Below are 22,180 nucleotides of genomic sequence, written 5' to 3' on the forward strand. Positions count from 1 at the left end.
GAGAACTTATCAACCCTCTAATGTCCTTATCGTAAGAAAAAGTCATTTGTCCCTTTCACAATAGAATGGTATGACAAATGAGTTGAGGTTAGAGGGTAAACATGGTACTGTGTAGAGTTGTGATGAAACCTTGGGATTTCTCTCAGTGTTACATCCTTTGGATTTCCTGCTCTTAGTCCTTTGTGGCTCTCAAGGCTAATAAAGCACAAACGTGTTTTGAAGTCAAGTTTAATCGCCACAAAGCTGGTTATAACATTTTAGACAAATATCAGCGAGGTACGGCAGATACCGCGGTTAAAATAGTTTGCCTTCTTTCTTGTTGGTGCAGCTTGGAGCACACATGGTAATGACGCAACATCTCTAAAGTTAGAAATATCCTGTCTCAGAGTGACGCTGAAAAGCTAATTCATACATTTATTACTTCTTGGCTGGACTCCTGTAATTCAATATTATCAGAGTGTGCTTAAAAACTCCCTGCAAAACTTTCAGCTGATCCAAAATGCTGCAGCAAGAGTCCTGACAGGGACTAGAAAGAGAGAGCAGATTTCTCCTGTTTTGGCTTCCCTTCATTGGCTTCCTGTTAAATCCAGAGTTGAATTTAAAATCCTGCTCCTCACATACAAGGTCTTAAATAATCAGGCCCCATCTTATCTTAATGACCTTGTAGTACCATATCACCCTATTAGAGCACTTTGCTCTCGCTCTGCAGGCCTACTTGTTGTTCCTAGAGTATTTAAAAGTAGAATGGGAGGCAGAGCCTTCAGTTTTCAGTGGAACCAGCTTCCAGTTTGGATTCAGGAGACAGACACTATCTCTACTTTTAAGATTAGGCTTCAAACTTTCCTTTTTGCTAAAGCATATAGTTAGGGCTGGACCAGGTGACCCTGAATCCTCCCTTAGTTATGCTGCAATAGACGTAGGCTGCTGGGAGATTCCCATGATGCACTGAGGTTTTCTTTTCCAGTCACCTTTCTCACTCATGTGTTAATAGACCTCTCTGCGTTGAACCGTACTTAAATCTCTGGTTTTCTTCAACAGCGTCTTTTGTCTCATCTTCCCCTCCTTACTCCAACTGGTCGAGGCAGATGGCCGCCCCTTGTCTGTGGGTCTATGTTACAATATAAAGCACCTCGAGGTGACCGTTGTTGTGATTTGGCGCAGTATAAATGAAATAGAATTGAAGTGAATGACATAGCCTCCCTGATGATAGCACACTATAACAGCAGTATATATATATTCATTTTCAATGTTTACATTTTTTTTTAGTTAAAGTGGATATTTTATACGCTTCCTTATTTCTTTATTTTCTGTCAGACAGAGGAGGATAAAATTATTTCAAAAATTATCTTCAAGTTTACACACAGTGTAAATATTTCAGCAGAGGTTTGAGCTGTCACTGTTAAAGCATCATGCCCAAAACAGAAAAAAGAAATGTTGATGTTCACAAAGCAGGAGGTGAATATACAAAATTATCACAGAGTTTCCAAAGTGGATAGAACTGGAGTGAGGAGTATAATCGGGACATTCAAAGAGGGCCATTCAGCACAGAAGGAGGAAGTGAAGGTTTCAAAGATCGACTCTGCTAGAAATGTTTAAAGACCCCACAAGGACTCCTAAGACACTCAGGAAAGACTTAGCCAAGTTGTAGATTGTAGAAATTTTAGCCTCAAAGAAGACAATCACTTCAGAATCAAAATCCTGCACGGGGACGGACTGTGATGCCACAGACCAAGACAAGCTTATAGTCTGGCTTGATGTCTTCTGCAGGAGAGACACATCAAGTTGAAAACTACAACAATTTGTTGCTGTGTGTAAAATTATCATTCATATTAAATATGAATAAGCACTCTGGGAAAAATCTGTCAGAAACAATCTTGGGGTCTGTATGATGTCAGCGAGAGAGGAAAGCCTTAATAAGGTAAACTCGGGAGCAGCTCGGACTGCAAAGCTCACAGAAGCCCCACCTAGTTTAGATTTTCTGCTCGTGAGGAGCAGCAAACCAGCAAAACAACACTTAAAGTTTCAGATAGTGAATGGACTGAGCACAGTATAATGCAGAGTATAAGATGAATTCAGACTATTTGAAGTGTAACTGCTTTAATGAAAGAAAAACATGTATTAACACTTGTGTCTGTGGGACTGTATTAACTTCTTTTTACTTAAAATTCAGCAGAAATGATCTGTTTTGTTGGAGTCCACACTCTTTCCTCCACACCTGTATATTTTACAATCTTGTGGACTCTGCCGAGTGCTGTGCACATGTTGTAATGCTCTTACAAACACAAAGGTCCTTCTCTCTTCCCAGTGACCCCTTCAATCCTGGACAGATGTCACTCTCTCTCTTTTTTTAAATTCCTTTAAATGCCTTTCTCGAACATGCGCACAATCTGCTGTCTCTCAGTGGACTTACTTCATGTTGCCTGCATGCTGCCAGCCCACATGGACTCTGTTTGTGGATAGTTGGTGTGTGTGTGAGTGAGACACAGTAAGAGTGGTAGATTGGATCAGACCGTTTGACCTAAAATCCGAATTGTTACTTTTTTAGCTACAAATATCCTGTCGAGGATATCTGGATGCTCACGCGTGCTCCTGGTTAAATGTGTACACAGCCCTTGTTTCACTGAGCACTGAGTCTTTGTGATGAGTTGCACCTAAAATGTAATGAGAAACATGGGCCCGAGTGTCACCGATGCTCTTTGTCATTGTTGATGGCACAAAAACGTGTAGTAATTAACCTCTTTTCCAGGAGCATCTTTACAGAAAAGCAGGCCTCGCACACATACGCAGATCACTTCTTTCTGTGTTTTCAGCTGTGACGCTGCTGCATTTTACCACAAATCTGTTTTCCTGTTAATGAATTTGAGAAGGTGGCTTTGTTTCTGTGGAGGTTTTAAGACAGTTGCAATGAAAATAGGAGTATATAGTACATCATATTGAAACTATATAAGTTTTTTAAAAAATATATTAGGACAAGCATTTGGCTATTCCTCTCTGCAAAAACTGCTTCTTAATTAAAGCAGCGTACTTGGACAAAACAATGATGAAAATAAGCTTTTTTAACTATTTATTGTATATAAATATCAGAAGCTCTGTTATTCTTCTGTTTAACAAGTAAATATACTTTGGCCTTAGAAACTAGTATTTAAGTCTTAACGTGATTGTAGTACATACACATAAATGCATATTGTGTGTACTATAAATACCTAAATTATGTTGTTTAATAGCAGCCAAGCCACACAAATGTATGTGTACACAAACAGTACACACATGTGAGTGCAGTCAGACAAATGTAAAAAGGCTCAGCAGTAAAAATAAAGTCAAAGTCTGTGGTTTGTCTCGTAGGTTTAAAATGCCCAGAGGAAGGGCTGAGTAGTTGGTAAACATGGCCACAACACCAACAAGTGGTTTGCAGCATTGCAGTGGTGAGAAGTTTTTCATGGGTTTAGCCTGCACATAGATGGATTCAACAGGCAATACAAGGATTTGCTGTTCTGTGCATTGCTAATTATTAAAGCATGAATGAATAATGTAGAGGTCAGTCTCTAGAAAGTTCCAGTAGGTTTGATTAGAATCTGTCAGAGGGGCACCATCTCAGAGTTAGCTGAAACTCTATCAGGCATGCTCTGTAATTGATCTGTTTTTATATACAAAAGTCTGCATCAGTGTGAGTGATTAATCTGTGCGACTTTAATTTATAGACTGTGATTGTTGGAACTGTTGAACTTTTATTAGAATATGATATATTTGTACACAATTTTTCTCTTTATCTTAGTTGATATAGTCTTCAGTGGTAATAATATCTTACTGAGGCTAAACCTCGGCAGACATGGGGTCAGGGAGAGACGCCCATCTACTGCGACCGGTTGGTGGTGATGGGACGGAGACGGGACAAAAGACACGCGGTGGAAGAGAGCCAGATATTAATAATAACTGATGACTGAATAAAGAGAGGTGTGAACACGTAGTGAGTGAAGACGAAACACCCAGTGCATCATGGGAGTCCCCCGGCAGCCTACGTCTATTGCAGCATAACTAAGGGAGGATTCAGGGTCACCTGGTCCAGCCCTAACTATATGCTTTAGCAAAAAGGAAAGTTTGAAGCCTAATCTTGAAAGTAGAGATAGTGTCTGTCTCCTGTATCCAAACTGGAAGCTGGTTCCACAGAAGAGGGGCCTGAAAACTGAAGGCTCTGCCTCCCATTCTACTTTTAAATACTCTAGGAACAACAAGTAGGCCTGCAGAGCGAGAGCGAAGTGCTCTAATAGGGAGATATGGTACTATATTAAGATAATATGGGGCCTGATTATTCAAGACCCTTTATGTGAGGAGCAGGATGTTTTTCCACACAGAAGTGGCTGATTCTACAGCTGGTGACTTCTTGTTAAGCTCAGGAGTCATGTTGGTTTGACCTGTCCTGTGACTCTTTAATTATACAGGTCATTTTAGACAGTATGAGCAAACAATGGATAAAACCCTTTAGCTGGAGACTGCTTCACATACACTATAAGCTAATCTCCTAAATAAAGCTGATGTCAAGGAAAGGGGGAAGAAAAGAAGCTTCCTTACCAAATACAGAAACTGCAAGTTTCCATGGAAAGTCATTTTTTCAGTCACATGATTGAGATCTCATTTTGGATTGAGTCTCCTCATATGTTGGCTTCCCAGCAGATTATCTTGCGGTTTAGAGTGGCGATGACAGGTTGGCGTTGCTGGCACCCTCTCGGACTGGCTCGGAGTTTGGTTGTAGCAGAAGGGCAGTTTTGGTGGAGCCTCGGCAGACAGAATGGCATAGTTGGCAGAGTAGAGGGTGGCAGGGCTCAGAATACACCAGACTGAGTTGTAGTGGACTAGACAGGTTGGCGTGTATGGTAATGGTGCAGAGAAGCGGCCCTGAACAAGGCAGGTTTGACACCTTTGGTCTAGCGGGAGGAAAGGTGTGTGCGAGATGGGTGTGTAAATGTCATCACATTGTCTTATGTGTTCTTATGAATGTTCATGTATTCTTTGTGCTTCTCTTATTACGCTGTGGAAGGGCTCTCCCCTTAGCTTAGTACACCGGGTGTGTATCCACTGAACCAGGCACTCCTGCTTCCTGTTGGCCTCGGAGCCAACTTGTCCTTCTGCCAGCCATCGGTAACTTGGCACTCCTCCTCTTCCTTTTCCATGTGGCGATCACGTATGTCTGTCCACAAGGAAGGCTGTTAGGCTTTTACAAAAGGAATATGACATAAGGAAAGAGAGCGAATCATTTTCCTGCCTGAGCTTACGGGCACACATGTATTTTTTAAATTTTATGTCAGATTTATTTTTACATACCGTATGTACTCTGTATTCCTACTTGTCTCTGAGGAGTATGGTCAGTCTTTGCTAGGAGGTATGCATATGGCAAAGGTCACAGGTCTGCACATTTAAAATAATCCATTACATACACATAACACATATAACTTATGCACAGCATTAACACCCCGCAGGACATTACTTACTTTAATAACGCTTTGTGCATTATGCTGCACAACAAGCACATCCTCTAAATACTGGTGACACAAAATGTGTCATAACAAAATAAATAATTAAGCCGTTTCGAGTGCTCCTCTTCCCATTTGTTCAGCAGCTGAGCCAGAGCTCGGACCACCGAATGAGCTGTGAGTGGTGGCGAACCTCTTTGCCTCGTCTCTCTTGAACTTTAGCTCTTTTAACCACCGTAAATGCAGATAATAGTTGTACTGTAGAGAGGACAACTGTTCAATAAAACTCTGACACAACTGATGTGTTATTTGGACAGTATGGATAAGTGCCCTCCTTAAAATGAATTAAAGGGCTTGGCAGGCAATTTTGCAGGTAGCACTTGGTATCTTCTCCAATGGACTCGATATAGGTACTCGATTGATTAATGCTGGCCTTTGGAGAAAGTAAATCAGGAGCAAAGTAGGACATATTGGACCTGGTTAGCTAGAACACTGGCGTTCCAATTTTTGTGTCTAAGGGACATCAGAGGTCAAGACAGAATTTGAAAGCATATCTATAATACACGGTCAGATGAAGGTGCTCTTTGAATGTGCGTATGCAGCATCTATCTAACACGACACCTAAAACATAGTTCTGTGTGCTTTGCTCGGCACATAAAATTAATCTCTTTTATCTTCTTGCTACCAATCAGTGCTTTAATGTAATGTAATGTTATGCAGGGCTAATAATCATGTATGCTTGATACAAAAGGAAAAACTGGACTTGCTAATGGCCTTTTAAACAATGAAAGCTATAAACCGATATAATGGTGATTCAGTCAGATTGTCGAGTTAAGATCTGAGGTTTATTGTCAGTCTGTTTGTTGATTATTTTGATTTACTGATAATTTCCTGATAACAGGAAATGCCCTCAAGTAGCCTGTTTTGTCATATCAACAATCCAACCTCAATTCATCGGTTGAGTTTATCCCCACATGTGTAATCCTGTGACTTGTCGATATGTTTTTATTTTATTTTTTTAATCATAATTGTAAGAAAATTAAACTTTGGCAACATCATTGCCGTCACACATTTTCCCAGAAACACCAGGTGTTTATCCTGTGCTTCGTGGATGTGCCTGTTCTAAGAAAATGAACAATATAATTTAACACGCAAAACCTAAATAAGAATGTAAAGAATGGGAGACGACTCAAATGAAGATTTAATTACTGCTGGTTTTTTTTGTTTGTTTTTTGTTCCAACCCATAATCTCATTAACAATACTAACCTTCCTCAAGTGTTCCTATGTCATGTTTACTTTGGGCTTTTATCAGTTTCTGCACAACACTATGTCATTTGTTGTGCTGGAAAATACATTAACAACAAGCACTGTGACTGCTTGTTGAGCCGAGATATTCAGGCTATTTAAGGGTAGTGCCATGAGTATTGCAAACACCAGGTTTAAAACAACACGTTCTCTCTTTCTGCCTATTTGTTTGTTCTGGTTCCCATGGAGACCTTCTCTCATCACTGCGTGTTATGGCAGAAAGCTCTTGACCCGTCTTCCCGCTCAGGCGTTAAGAGGTCATACCGGTCATAGTCGACAACCCAATGAAGCTGGTTGGTTTCCGCGAAATACATTTCCTCTGCACATGCAGATAATTACACACATTTCTGAGCCTTATATTTGTCTTCCTTTTTAAGTCACTTCCTCCAGTCACACATAAAAATCGACTTCTGTAAAACTGCTCTGACCAAGACACAATAAAAACTGAAGGTGAACAGCATTTGTGTTGCTGATCGTTGTGGCAGATAAAGAGTCATAAAATCTTGCAGCATAGATTTCCCCCCATTACGACACACTATACCAGGTAAAAGTAGACCTTAACTGTCATGCACAGCTCCCACTTTGTCTGCCGATCTTAAAGCACCACCCCATGACTTCTTTTTCAGGCTAAAATCAGGCTGTTATACACATCTCTGCATATATTAAAGAGAAAGTCATACACAGAGTTTCCATGAGGCCAAAGGCAAAGAGGTTAAAATGAGGTGGTGGAATTTAGCGTAACAGAGGGAAGATGTATAACAGCCCCTCACACGTTCAAATCTTCCTTTGTGTGTGTTTAAGTGTGGCCTGTCTCTTGCCCATCAAGCTCTGGTGTCATCTTTCTGCCATCTGCCACTGCCATCCTACTGACATGCGCGCACAAGCGCACACACACACACACACGTGTGCACACACAGCTTTCCTATAATACTCTGTCTATTCAAAGCTTCTCTTCTCTTTAGTTTTGTGTCTTTTCTTTTTCAATATGTTCTGTTAAACACACAAAGGAAGCCGGCGTTGCCCAGGAATTCAAGAAATGCATTTACTGTGTTTGTATGTGCGATATGAATATTTAATTCAGCCCTTCCCTTCATCATGTATTAGTCATAGGACAGTCTGCTTAGGCTCAAAATAGTGCCTAGCAACCCAGAAAAACAAAATCCATAGTAGTTGTGGGTATGTCATGTACTGCTGCTCGATCATGTGGCCACAGCACTTGGTCTCCTTTCACATTTTCCTTTTCTTCCACACTTTCTCTTTTCTTTCCGCATGTCTGTCTCCAATGATTCAAGAAAACGATGAACATTTTTTTGATGTTGTGATTTCCATTCACACTTACTATTTGCTTTTCAAATTTGCTAAGCATTGTCGATTTTATATCGTGTGTCAGTTTTCGTCGTTTTTTGCTCGTCTGGCACACATTTTTAACTCTGACAGCCTGCTGTGTTTGTGCTCGCACCCACTGAGTATAGACAAAGTTAGACATTTACTACATTCTAAGAGTTTGCTTCCCAAAAGTGGTGATAATTGCAGGATTACTGACCCCACCATGCATACCAGCTGCCAGTCTTAAAGATAAACTAATGTAGGCTGAACGAAGCTGAGTAGAAATATGGCAGCAAGCTTGTATTCAGCACAAGAGCTTGAATTCAAGACCACGGAGCGCCAGAGTGACAGTTTGTAAAAGCAAGCATAAACTGTTTGCCGTTTGACGGTGTCGCCCAAAAGCTGAAATTTCTTCATTGAGGTAACCTTGGAAACGCTCTAAAATGTATATTAGCTGCCTTCTTAAAATTCAGTCCAGCAGGCTAATTATAACTCTGTGTGTCCTGTACAGTCAGTAAGTGTTGGTGATCACATCCCTGTACTGAACTCATATAACTTAGTCATGAAATAAAACATAACACTGTTGTCACTTGATGCCAGTGTGACTGATATTGTGAATCACTTGCTAAACAAGGCTGCAGTACACAGAAGAAGAGCTCGAATATCTGTTGATAAATGTTGGAGGGCTGTTATGAATAATGGAAGATTAAATGTGATGTTTGCTTGATATAAGTTTATGTTTAACTTGCCTCTAACAACAGTGAACAAAAGGGTTTACAATTCACTACATACACTGACGTGAAAGCTGAGAGTCGGCACTGCTTCACTTTCACTATTTCATTTATAAGCCCAGCATACTAGAGCCCCACTCCCACACACTGTGAGAAAAATCCCCATACTTCTTGACCACACTGCTCTTGCTGCAACTACAGTACATGGTATAATCTTCTTTTTTCAAGGTCTTAGCACCTGATAGTAGGTCAAAGTCTTTTTAAATGGATAATAAATACAGTTTAGAAATATATGTTAGCAGCAGTAAAAATGGGAATACAGGAAAAAAACCTGTGTTTTTTTAAAAAAGGGATATGTGTAAAATGTAAATAAACTATATGTAATGTGTGTGCGAAATTATCCAGGCTAAAGAGTGAAAAAAGATATTAAAGCTAAATGATATTAGAACTACATTAGTGTATATGGCATGAGTAACTCACACATCTGTGAAGGCACCTTTAATGCTTAATGATTTATATAAAGGTTGTGGAGAAATATACTGACACCCACGAATCTCTTTTCTGGGGAGGATTTTATTGTCTCATTCTACACCTGATACAGTACAAAAAGAAAGTTTCTGGGTGCAAAACGTACTCATTGAAAACTTCCTCAGTATGTCCTGAAACTATCAAGTAGAAGTAAATTAGAAACAAAGTAAGCTGTAAATTGTTGAGCAGCTGAAATTCAGACAAGAGTGGAGGTGCGGGGAAAGCTCTTTAAAAACCAGGAAATCTTCCTTTCAAATCTCAAATGTATTCATCGTCTCTCATGTGTTTTGAAAGCTGTTGCACAGATCCAGTCCTCAGTTTCAGCAGCTGTTGTCTTCCAATTAGTTTCCAATTAAATGTAGAGTTTTGGAAATTACTGAATTCTCTTTTATTACATTTTTTAAAGGCTAGTCCATGACTGAATCAGTTGCTAATTGTTTTATTATCACATGCAGCTAATAATTACACATGCACTCCATCATACGACAGGGGCCTGGCATGGAGGACGTGTAATGGACAAGGCTTAAGTCTAGTTCTGGACTTCCAGCTTTCTGTACTACATCATGCAGTTTGGATTCCTAAAAGAAGCCGGAAACATTGTTAAAATCTCCTGACATATTGATAAGTGCAGTCATAAGTACAGCAGGCCTTCTTTTGAGCAGATATCTGTAGCAATGAAGCCAGATTAAGAAAGCCTGAAGACTGATCCATTTAAGAAGAGACTTTGACATTGTGCTTGTGAATGCTTTTAAGTCATCTTCAGTACTTTTCTTCTCAGATTTCACTAATGCTAATTTCATAAGCATCCCAATATAAATATTAATACTCTCACTAATGAGGGCTTGCAAAGATGACTGAAATTAATCCTACTTAACTTAATCCAATCCTGCACAGTCCATGCCAAATTGAGAATTAATTTTGAATTCTATTTTAAAGTTAATTTTGTTGCCACATTAAAGACCATATTTAGCCCAACTTTTCCTTCTCTCCGACAGGTGGATTAACCAGCACGGAGAAGCCTCTGGAACTTATTAAACCAACGGCACACAACCATTTTGGTAGGGCTTATTTGTCTGTGTAACTGCATGTGTGTGAACTGTGTTTGGATCGGTGTTGATGGCTTGGATCAGTCTTGTCATTGTTTGGATTCACCGTATAAATTTTTATTACAGGTTTTTACAGGTTGGTCAGAAATGATACCCGGGTAGTCGATGACATTTAAACCAAGCTCTCAAATGGTAATAAGGGGCCAAAAAGTTTGCAGGGAAAATATCCCCAAAATTCATTACACCACCATCCAAACTGTTGGTTCCAGGGGGGGCTGGGTACCAGGGTACCAGGGGGGCTGGTTAGCCTCAGTTTCCTGTTCTTGGTTTACAGGAGAAGCACACGGTGTGGTATGTCTGTGAAGGTTCTCAGTCATGGTCATCGTAGTCTAAGGAGCTTGGAAAGAAAAGCGTCTGGACTTCTTTAAGTTGCTTGAAGATATTTCACCTCTCATTCGAGAAGCTTCTTCAGTTCTAGGGTCAAATGGTGGAGTCCTAGATTTAAGCCGTGTGGGAGTTTCCCCCCCCAAAGAGGGACAGTGGACCCCCCCCCCCCCCCCATGATCCTCTACCTAATCACATGAGCCAAGGTGTGAAAACGGGTGTAGGCCACAGTCAGCCAAGCCCCACCCTATCATGGGATTTTCTGAGGTCAGAAGGCCCAGGATATGAGCGGGCGTTAAGGCGTCTGGGAAGGAATCTCAAAACTGGATTATAGATGGCAGACAGTTTGTGCCGTAAACCACCGCCTCTGTTCAAAGAGGGTCGCTCATAGTGGACATACATAGCTTCTTCCATTCCTCTTTCAAAACCATCATGATGTGGTGTTCTGCTGCTACGGCGCATCTGCTTCAAGGTTAGACGTTTTGTGTGTTCAGAGATGCTCTTCTGCGTATCTTGGTTGTAACGAGTGGTTATTTGAGTTCGTGTTGCTTTCCTATTAGCTCGAAACAGTCTGGATAATCTCCTCTTATCTCAATGGGGCTTTTTCACCCAGAGAGCTGCTGCTAACTGGATCATTTCTCTGTGTTGGATCATCGTAGAAATGGTTATGTGGTGAAAATCCCAGCAGATCAGCAGTTTCTGAAACACTCAGACCAGCTTTTCTGGCACCAACAACCATGCCACGTTCAAAGTAAATTAAATCACTTTTCTCCTCTCTGTTCTGTTGCTCTGTTTGAACTTGAGCAGGTCATGTTGACAGTGTCTGCGTGTGCACATGCGCTGAGTTTCTGGCATGTGATTACCTGATTAGATACTTGGATAATGAGTATCTAAACCTGTTCAGTAATGAGCAGTTGAACAGGTTATCCAGTACAATTAATTCAGTGGTGTACATCTTACATGTGTTTACTGAGAGCTGAGCAATTGATCCAGTCTTGTCTTTGGGTGGTGTACACCACAGGTGATTACAGAACATTAATGCTCAGAGGTGATCAGGTTTCTCTTGCTTGCTAATATGTGGCTTAAGAGTACACCCTGTCAGTGTCTGATTATGAGGGAACTTATCATTTAGGCCCAGCCATGCAATCATTTCCACTAGCTGACGTTGCGTGTTGTTTTTAGTACATGACAATTTGCTATTCAGTGACAGACTCCGTTTAGAATTCGCTCTGCGTGTGTCACTTCATGTGCATTTACGTGAAAGTGCACGTGGCACAAGCAAATTTGGTTGGAACTTCATCTTCTTGTTGACTGGAACGTAGGATGATCGCGCCACATAAGCATGTCATCAACCCACAAGCGGTATGTTTGTCCCATGTGGCAGGACGAAATGCTGATGCAGCAGTGATGTCACAGATATGGGTGCCAAGGCTCGGAGCTGTAGTCTGCTAATAGTATGTTTCATTGCCTGCAGTGGTGACCCACGTAATGGCATAAACACACAGACAGACGCATGCACATAGACAATGGTGCAGAAGTTTTAGGCATTCGTGATCTTTAGATTGGTATCCATCCCGCAGTACTTTGAGGCGGAAAGCTTACTGGTGCCAAATACAAAGCACGAGAGTGATTGTAAAGGACTAACTTCAGTGACAAGAAGAACTATGAATCCTCCGGATTGTAAGGCCTCTGCTTTGATCTCACCAGCAATGAGTCAGTCCAGGAGACACGAAAACAACTCAACCGACTGCCTACATCCATGTATTTAATAAAACCCAAAACAACAAGTGGCTCTCAGAGGCTTTCAAGTTTCATTTTAGTTTTCATTTAAGTATAAAAAAATGTTAAAACCCCTGCTTTATGAATGAAATTGAAATAGAGTGTTTTTAGAGTTTCTTAGCAAAGCTGTAAATCTAGAAAGTTTTAGTCTTCCATAAAATTTGATGTCTGCAAGAAAGCTTTGGTGTAATTATGCGTTTATTGGAGCTTGGAGCATAATATAATGCATGTACAAAATTATACCCCATTAGACCAACACACTTTATCCCCTCCTGCTCTACTCCTCGGTTAACTTTGGGCTAGATGCCTGCCTTTGTTGAGCTGGTATCTATAATATGGAGAGAAATGAACTTAATGATATTGACATTTACAAGTCTTTAACTGACTCCCTAATGAGAGAGCGAAACAGAAAGAATATGAACGTGTGGGCGAGTGAGCAAACTGAAAGGGGAAGTAAATGTGAAACTTATTAATGTACTGCAAGTCTGAGATTTGTAGAAAGTGTTAGAGCTCCACTGTAGCCTGTGTTCTCTGCTAATAGTGACAAGCAGGGATTAACCTTTGACCCCTTTCTCATGTGGTGGATAGGACCAATGGGGGTTAAACCTGTGTTATATACAAAATCGCATCACTGTGTAATGATACATTGACATTCACAAAAATGGAGAAGAGAAACTAACCCTGTGTCATATGAAAGAAGTGAAAGTAGTTTCTTAAAGGCACTATTTTTTTGTGTGTGGTATGACTCATGTTTGTCACCATATCAACAAAGAAGCAGTTAAAAAATAAATTGTTTGAATTTATTTCAAGGCTTTAGTCACTTCCTCCATACAAATTGCTATAAATTGAAATATCAATAAGACCTCACTGACACAAGCTTACAGACCAGTAAATGACCACCTGGTAACCTCCAGCTTCTAAGAAAAAATTTGGTTTTCCTGATTGGTTGGCAAGTGGTTGCAAAGAGAATGCTGCACCAAAAAACTGATTGCCTCGGACGCCTGCACTTCCTACAGAAGACGGAAGGCGCCCACGCACTTGCAAACCGAGTCGCAGTAAAACTGAAAAAGACATGACACATACTGGAAAGTGGGCACTTTAAAACTTTTTTTAAAAATGTGACTTACCTTTCCAAAGGTGAAACTTCAGAAGGTGGAAGATTTCCATTTCTAGTTTGGACTAGAGATGGACCGATCCGATATTACGTATCGGTATCGGTCCGATACTGACCTAAATTACTGGATCGGATATCGGAGAAAAATAAAAAATGTAATCCGATCCATTAAATATCACGAAAGCACCTCACAAAACTTGCAACACGCCGTAACTCACCTCAGAACGTTAGCACGTCGGAGCAGTATGCATCACGTGATAGAGCGGCTGTGGCATGCGGGACCTGTCGGTGGTCTGGATAGCATGTGGAGCTTCACTAGCAACCCAGCATTTCATCTCCGACAAAGTTATCCCCGAGAGAAGTAAAGCAAGTGTGTAAGTCCATCTCTGAATGTTTGTAAAGCATTCCTGCGTTAAGCTTAACAAGCGACTGCGTCTTCTTGCTGCTACTTCAATGATGAAACTGCTTAACGATCAGCTGATCGGCTTTTCTGAGTCCATGTCTCTAGTTTGCTTTTGGCCCACTTTGCACCAGAAAGAGGAAACCAGCGGCTGAACAACAGCAGCACGTTTAAGCTTGATCAGCTATTGTTAGAATTTATTTAATATTACTTTCTACTCCAGGATCTTTTTCTACGTAGCTGACGCTGGTAACTGTGCAGGGGCGGATCTAGCAAAGTTTAGCCAGGGGGGCCGATAGGGCATTAACAGGGAAAAGGGGTACAAAGACATACTTTTCTTTCTTATTCTCATTTAAAATGTCGAGCTTTTAATAAATAATTATCTGACACCCAAAGTTTTAATTTGATGTAAAATGAATAGAAGTCAATTACTGTATATAGTGACTATTAAGTCTAATATATATACCCTAATAAGCTATAGTACTTTTTCCTTTGGGAAGGTACCATCTGTGCAGTCTGCAATTTTGTTGAAGAAAGATGTTGAATCTATTTAATATTTCTTGAAAAATAATTGATTTCTGTGCATTTTTTTCACACTGCATCAAATTAAGGTTGATTACGTCGATTAAGCATCATGAGGTGGAGCGTGAGGGGTGGTTCCCTATTTTTTATTTATTTATTTTTGTTGTTGCTGGGAGTTGGAACCCTATTAGTTAGGTTGCTTAATATTTATGCTAAGTACTCTTTAAAATACCAGAATAGGGAGGATGGTGCAGGTTTAAGTTTATTAGATTGATCAGTATTGCTGAACTATGAAATTTTTTTTTTGCATACAGGTATAACAGAATAGCTTTAGTGTAGTTGTTGTTTTAAACTTGAGTATGAACTTATACAAAATGCAGCAAGATATTTAAAAAACAGTTTTGTTGATTAAAAAACATTATATCGGATTCATATCGGTATCGGCAGATATCCAAATTTATGATATCGGTATCGGTATCGGACATAAAAAAGTGGTATCGTGCCATCTCTAGTTTGGACCACAGTCTCCTGTTTCACAACTGTTAGACAAGTTAGTACCTTCCATACAAACTACATGTGACTATAGCAAATGCTCATTTCTTTCCTCTTGTGGTGGTTGTAAGGTGGTCTCCAACTGGTCTCTACATCTGTGTGACTGGCTCCATAAATTACAATGTACATTACACTTTAAATGCTGAGAAGCTGTACACAAAATGTCCCACAGTGTATTTAGAGTGGAAAAAATATTTCTAGGGCATTATATTACATTACTTTCTCTTGTGATGATATTTCAGTTATATTACACCAATTCCCTGTGAGAAAGAGTTTGGCGATGGTAGGAAGGAAGATCTGTTGTCTAACAGGAAGAGACCTGGCAGAACCAGCATCAGGGAGAGGCATCCATCTGCTGGGCCGGTTGGTGGGTGAGATGAAAGGGGAGGCAGCACAGAGAGGACACGGTGCCTCTTTTGACTGTTTTTATTGAAATACACAGGTACTCATAGCAGATTCCATTGATAATTTGACTTGCAGGAGTCAGTACTTCATGGCTCTTCATTGGGGTGCTTATCAAGTCAATGAGGTTAAAGTGAAGGGAAGTAGCTGTAAAAAGGATAAACTAAATAAAAAGAAAATCAGAGATCCGATTAACTGAACTGCCACAAAATTGATGTTGAATAGTGTCGATAGTACGCACACTAACAACAAAGGGCAGTGAAAAATGCAGAATTCCTGCTTTTTTGCACTTTCAGAGGTTGTTTTTTTTTTTCATTAAGACATTTGATGTATTGTAGATAATTTTCTTGCAGAGCATCGAGTATTGCAAAACTGCTGTCATGATACCATCATTGTGGGCAGCACACAGAAATAGTGTTTCATCACAGGTTGCAGCCACCCATACTGTGTATACCACAAAGGATCCGCCATAGATGGAAGATTAACCGGTTCTCTTCAAAGCTAGTACAGTTGTATTTCCACAGTTAACTCGCTGGACTGAGATGCTGAATAAATTCACTTGAAAATGTGGAGACTGTTCCAACCCTAAGAATAACTAAATGTTTAAATGCCTGCCAAAAAAAGGACAACAGCATTTTATTGGAATAGGTACAGTACAATGGTCTATTAACACATTCATACGATGTGTTAGAATTAATTAAGTGGGTGCCAAGAGCAACAGTAACACTTCCTCTGTGTGTGTGTGTGTGTGTGTTTATTTGATTCTGCAAAGTCCATTTCAACACAGACCTTAATGAGATGCTAACAGCATCAGTGAGTGGTGCCGACCTTAAAGCCACAAGTCTGTGACTGTGCATTTTCTTTCTTTTTAAAGTTTCAGATCAAAATTTGAGTCAATCAGGCGACATGATGAATGCTACTGAAATTTAAAAATGAGGGAGATAATGAGGAAGACTCTGATAGAAACAGATTTGGGTGCATATTAATCAGGATGACTAAATTGCACCCAGGAGGAGGTACTGTAAGAGGAACAGAAGTCTGCACCTTCCAGAGTCACTTCCACACTTTGGATGTGAATGTAGGTTTGAGCAGCTGCTTCTATCAGTAAATGCACATGTGACATTAGACAAGGATGTGAAAATTACAGGCTAAACAAACGTGTATTAAGTGAGTTTTTTTGTGTGTGTGTTTGTGCTTAGTTTGGCTTATCTATCCATCCATCCCATCATATAGGCTAAACTGGGCTTTTTTTTTCCCCCCCTCGGTGAGCCAAAACAGCTTTCTCCCACTCTGCACAAATTAGCAGCAGCCCACGCTCCACTCACACATAACTGTCAGAGCACAGACGCTGCAGGGAGCGAGGAGGAGGGAGGGGAAGGTGAGAGAAGTGATGAGGAAGGAGGAGGAGAGAGGAAGACAAATTGAGAGAAGAGGATGGAAAATAGAAGAGTAAAGTGGGAGCAGAAGTGACAGATTATGTAGACCAGAAATGCTTTTGTAGCTCACAGAAGGACTTCGTTATGGCTCCTTTCATCACTGCCTGCCTGGCATGCACCGTCGTAATCGGCAAGAAATTTGACAGCAGTATTTCTTTTTTTCCTTTTCAGTTTTTTAGTCTTAAGGCTTTGTGCAGTGTCCATTTTCCGTCTGCACAGTGCTGATATTAGGGCTGAGCTGAATGAGAGGCTTTGAGCAAGCCTGCTAAGAACGAGGAGCTGTTCACACAGGAAGTGGCAGACCTGTTGGTCAGCTCCTGTTGTCTGGCTGAACTGCTTATCTTATCGTATCTTTATTTAGAGTTGTCAATAATCTATGAGCACTTAAGAACCTGAGAGCAGGTTAGTGGGAGGAGAAGAATAAATGCAATGAAAGGAGATGGTAAGAGGCAGGAGAACCGCAATTTGAGTAGAAGAGAGCCTGGATAAGTAGAAAAAGAGGAACGAGGAAAGGCACATTATGCAAATACCAGCAGCCTCATTACCATTTCAAAACTCTGGAAAGGAAATCAGAAAAAAAGTGGAGAGAAACATTTTTGGACTACACCAAATTCTTTCCCCCTCTGCATCTGCATCTCTCTGCACATGCACAGGATGCTCATTGGCATAATGCATTTCCTAGAATTAACCGCTGACAGCTAAATCGCTAACCTCAACCTTAACCCCGCAGAAATGTTCTCCCTTCAGTGATGCTGAATTCCAATAATTTAGTGCAAATTTGGAAATAACAGCAAAGCAAGGACAGAAGAGAGTGGAAACGCAGCCGAAAGAGGGAAAGGGTTGGTGGTGAAAAGCCAGAGATGGAGAGCGAGGTGTGTTCCAGAGGACACCACTTGTGTAGGTCACCATGACCAGACACTTGTCTGCCAGCCAGACCCCTGCTGCCTCCCTCCCTACTCGCTGGAACAGAGAGTTTCGTGTATCTGCGCATGAGTGTATGCTTGACCTTAATCCTGACATTGTTGTTTTGTGTGTTGGTGTTAGCTCCCACTCTGTTAATGTAAAGGAACATGCTTTACGTCACAATGGGTCAGATTTGCTTGTGGTACAACCTCATTTCTTTCTTTCATTCTGCTCGTTAACTTCTCATTTCTCTTCCGTACGACATCCTGTCATCACATCCTTTCATGTTTTTTGCTTTTGTATGCTGAAGAACTCATTAGGAAAACAAACTTCCCCTCAGGAAAACCTTTGAAGTATCGCCACACATTATCATCACATTACCCTTTTCTTTTTTTTTTAATCACAATGAGTGTAAGCACTAAAACATACAATTTCAAGACTGAGTCATCCATTTAAACTGAGGACGTAGGTCACAGATAAATAAACGGAACATTATAACCTTGTGAATTTTTAGTCCTAGATCCCAGCAGTGTCACTTAGAGTCCACACCTTTTCCTAATTCCTAACCGAAGGCCACCTGTTTAATACGTACATGCTCACCAGGGAACCCACAAGGCTGTCGGGTCCTGGTTCCAGCCCCCCATATGGGCCCCCAGAGCCACCTACCAACCCCCTCCCCATCCTTGTCACTCCCTGACCTGGCATGGATTCCCCTGCTTGGTGCCAGGTTGGTGTAGGCAGGAGCTGGTGGGCAGCTGCTACTTTTCTGCTTAACCACCATCACTAGCAGAAATACACACGCACACACACACACACACACACACACACACACACACACACACACACACACACTAACAAAGACGATGCTCAGGAGATTTTTCCAATGGGTTCTCTGAAACTTCAGATGAGCTAAGATATAATCCTCTGCCCTTTGCTTCGTCACGACTTATTTTTCCCAAGCGGAACAGAATAATTTAACTATTTTTAATATTCCTTAGAGGCTGATATAAAGTCCTCGGAGCATACAGCCACGAGTTTAAGGCAGAATCCTAAAACAAACCTAAAGCTGTCGGAGAGCATGAGGTGAAATCAAATCTGATCCTGAGCGAAAGATAGGCGTTACAAAGGGAATACAAGGCAGTGTATTAGAGCCTGATTATATTTACAGACATAGCCTGAGGTTGTGGCCTTCATGTCAACCCCCTTAAAGAGACACACACACATACACACTCTTCACATTTGGGCATAAAAAAGTATGGCGGAGTGCTTCGAGCCAGACTTGTTTTCGTCTTCCAGCAGAACAGGCATTGCCTTAACCTACTTTGTCTGCATCAGTGCCATTATCCTGACAGCCTCGGCAGGTTCTGCATGAGACTTTGTGCGGATGTCATATAGGGAGAAAGATTTTACCATGTTACCAGGTTATAAATATTGCATTTGGCCCTGTTACGGCTGACTGTCATGGCTTTCAAAAACCTACCAGACGTCTCAAGAGTGAGGCTGTGTTAGTCAATGTTTGTGTACGAATACATAAATAAACCACAAAAAAACCCCAACCTTCATTTTTGATGTGAGATAGTAACATTTTGGGGCACAATGGGAATTGGTGAAGAGGAGAGATGTGGGGATTTGAAGTGCCAGCGAAGGTGTGGTTGTGTAGTATTACAGGACAGCAAAATGGAAACGTTTTTTAATGATGGTTTTTCTACTTTTGCATTCTGATCACAAGGGAACCAACCCTGATCGTAACACTTTTAAAATTTGTTTTTATTTCCTCGTGTGTTTGTTCACGTCACAGAGTTGAAGGGGAAATTCCACAGGAACAGTTGAAGGTAGGCCTGGAAACTTTGTGACCAAATCACAAACATTTTAAAACGGTCCAGTGAAATCGTCACGCCTCCGCTATATAAACCATGACCCGTCTGCACCGGGCACGACTTTCTGTTTCGGCAGAGCAAAGTTGTCTAAATTCTGTGTTTGGTTTTTGGTGTCTCCTGCGATTGTGACGCTTTGGGTCGCATCTTCGCTCAAAGTTCACCATGGTTCAACTCTGTGGGAAAGTTCAGCCTGGGTGAACTTCCCCTGAGGAAGGTGGAGCTTTTGAGGTTGTATTGATTTGCTTTCAGTAGAAAAAGTACAAATATGTGCATTGTGGCTTCATGCAGATGAAGGAAGTGTTATTGCTGCTGTGGGGCTCTTGAATGAATACAGCCAGGCTGTGAGTATAGACTGCATATAAAGTATATCTTTCTGAAGGTACTTGATGAGCATTTCCACCTTTGCTCTCTTGGATCATAATAAAAAATAGCTTAACCTGTGCACTTTATGCACGAGAGAGATTTCACTGCTCATTAGGTGATCTGGCCTTCAATGGTCTGAAACATTGTTTGTGTGTTGTGTGACAGCTAAGCAATAAGACGGCCTGTTGCCGTCAATAAATAGGTTGTTTTTACTGTTTTTCTGCAGCTATAAAAAGCTCAAGAGTGGGATAGACGTAGTGCATCAATAATGAGACTTTTTCAAAATGATTTTGCCTGTTTGCTCTTTGCGGGCAATGGAAAAATAAAAATGCATTGTTTGTGATTAAACCTGGAGTGGTCAGAGATATAAAAGTCCCTGAACACAAAGAAAAGCATGCTTACATAGGGAGTTGGTACCACCGCCTTGAACACAACTTGAATGCAGAATACAGATTGTGGCATAACCAACAAGCTCTGCAGACTTTATTTGTCTTGCATTGATTCTGTTAATCTGCAGCTGTGGTTTCCCTCTCTCTTTCCCTCTGCCTGTTTAAGAAAGACTCGAACGGTAACGTATTAGCATGTGCACGCTAGAATGCGATATAATCAGCAGGCAGTATTGCGAATACTCTTTTTTTTTTTTTTTTCCCTCCTCTTTCTAAGTTCTCATCAATTACCACATCAGAGTCTCCAGTTCCTTTAAAGCCATTTGTAAAAGTAGTGTTTGTCTGTTTATATGCAAATGGATATGTTTCACATTTGACTCCAACTATGCATTGCCCTTTCACTTCCTGTCAAACTCACTTATTAATGCAGAGGTGTGTTTTGTAAAGGCTTTTAAAAGCCTTAGTAGAAATATATGGCTCTGGAAGAGTCTTCTGGAAGCTATTATGGATGACCACTCCAGGGCTCAGACCTTTGCTTTCTGCTCGCAAAGAATTTGTTACCATTTGTCCAGGACACCATCACAACCAAAGGTTAGCTTTCCTTGGTCCTGGAAAAGGAGTTCATTATAAATAAGCCCACAGGCTAATGACTACGGCATGGCTGTCAGTGATAGACTGTACTTTACCGCAGACTCATTTAAGAGAAGAAATAGACAATGGTTTTCTGCCTGCACCAATTTTCTAAGTAGAGTAGAAGATGGTGCCGAGAAAGACGAGAGGTGGGCGTTTTGTAGAACTGAAAAAGTGAATATCAAGAATAGACTTTCTAATCTGTGTATCTCTTTATCAGATATCTCTAATCTTCTATGCTTACAGTTTCTGTAATAGAAAATAATCAGAGTAAAAACGAAGTATAAATAGGTATTTGAAATAAAATAAAAAACCTTTTAAAGGGCAACAAGTCCTTAATATAGCCCCACAAGATGATATTTGTTTATCCTCCATTTACATCTGTGGTCATCTTTGTGTTTGTTTGTCTGTGGTTTTATTTTTTCTTCATTGTTGACAAGGCCGTAGTAAACAACAGCTTCATTGCTCATGAAGAGTCTGAGATTTGAGCGGTTGGTGTTCTTGTGACCCATGTGATTGTAAGAGCACAGGGAGCAGTGCGGTGGGCTGACGTCTTTCATAAGTTCAGTTTAGCATCACTGAAAGCTAATGGGTCTCTGTCTGCTGTGAGCTCGGCGAAGGCATTACAATTGAGATGGAGCGAGACGGTATAAAATATGAATGAACGGAGTTCCTCGCTGCAGCTGGCAGCTCGAAGCCTCTCTTTCTGTTATCTTTGCTGCGTTTTTAAGGTGTTTTTAAGCCTTGATGTTTTCAGTTCTTCAGAACTGCCAGAATTTATATTTCTGTGGAGCTTTACCCCCCCCCCCCCCACACACACACACACACACACACACACACACACACACACACACACACACACACACACACACACACACACACACACATATCCAGGCTGTACAGTGGGCATCATTTGGCCCGAGCTTTTTCCAAAAACAATGCTTTTAGCTTTAAACAGTGAAAAGCTGAGATTCATCATTATTGTTCTTCTGGATACAAACCAAGTAAATGGTAAATGGTCTGTATTTGT

The 22,180-nt window shown here is 40.8% G+C and overlaps 1 protein-coding gene across 3 annotated transcripts in view; it reads left to right on the forward strand.

Moving 5' to 3' along the window:
- Positions 1-22,180, forward strand: part of hdac4 (histone deacetylase 4) — a 123,663-nt gene that overhangs the window by 34,741 nt on the left and 66,742 nt on the right. For 2 of the 3 annotated variants that reach the window (XM_026144284.1, XM_026144287.1), the window contains one exon: positions 10,352-10,414. The exons of the other annotated variant lie outside the window; for it this stretch is intronic. In XM_026144284.1, coding sequence (XP_026000069.1) covers positions 10,352-10,414 — 63 coding nt within the window. Of the gene's footprint in view, positions 1-10,351; positions 10,415-22,180 lie in introns of those variants that run through there. 3 annotated transcript variants of the gene reach the window in all.

The sequence above is a fragment of the Astatotilapia calliptera genome, chromosome 16 (genome assembly GCF_900246225.1).
Source record: "Astatotilapia calliptera chromosome 16, fAstCal1.2, whole genome shotgun sequence".
Classification (NCBI taxonomy): Eukaryota; Metazoa; Chordata; class Actinopteri; order Cichliformes; family Cichlidae; genus Astatotilapia; species Astatotilapia calliptera.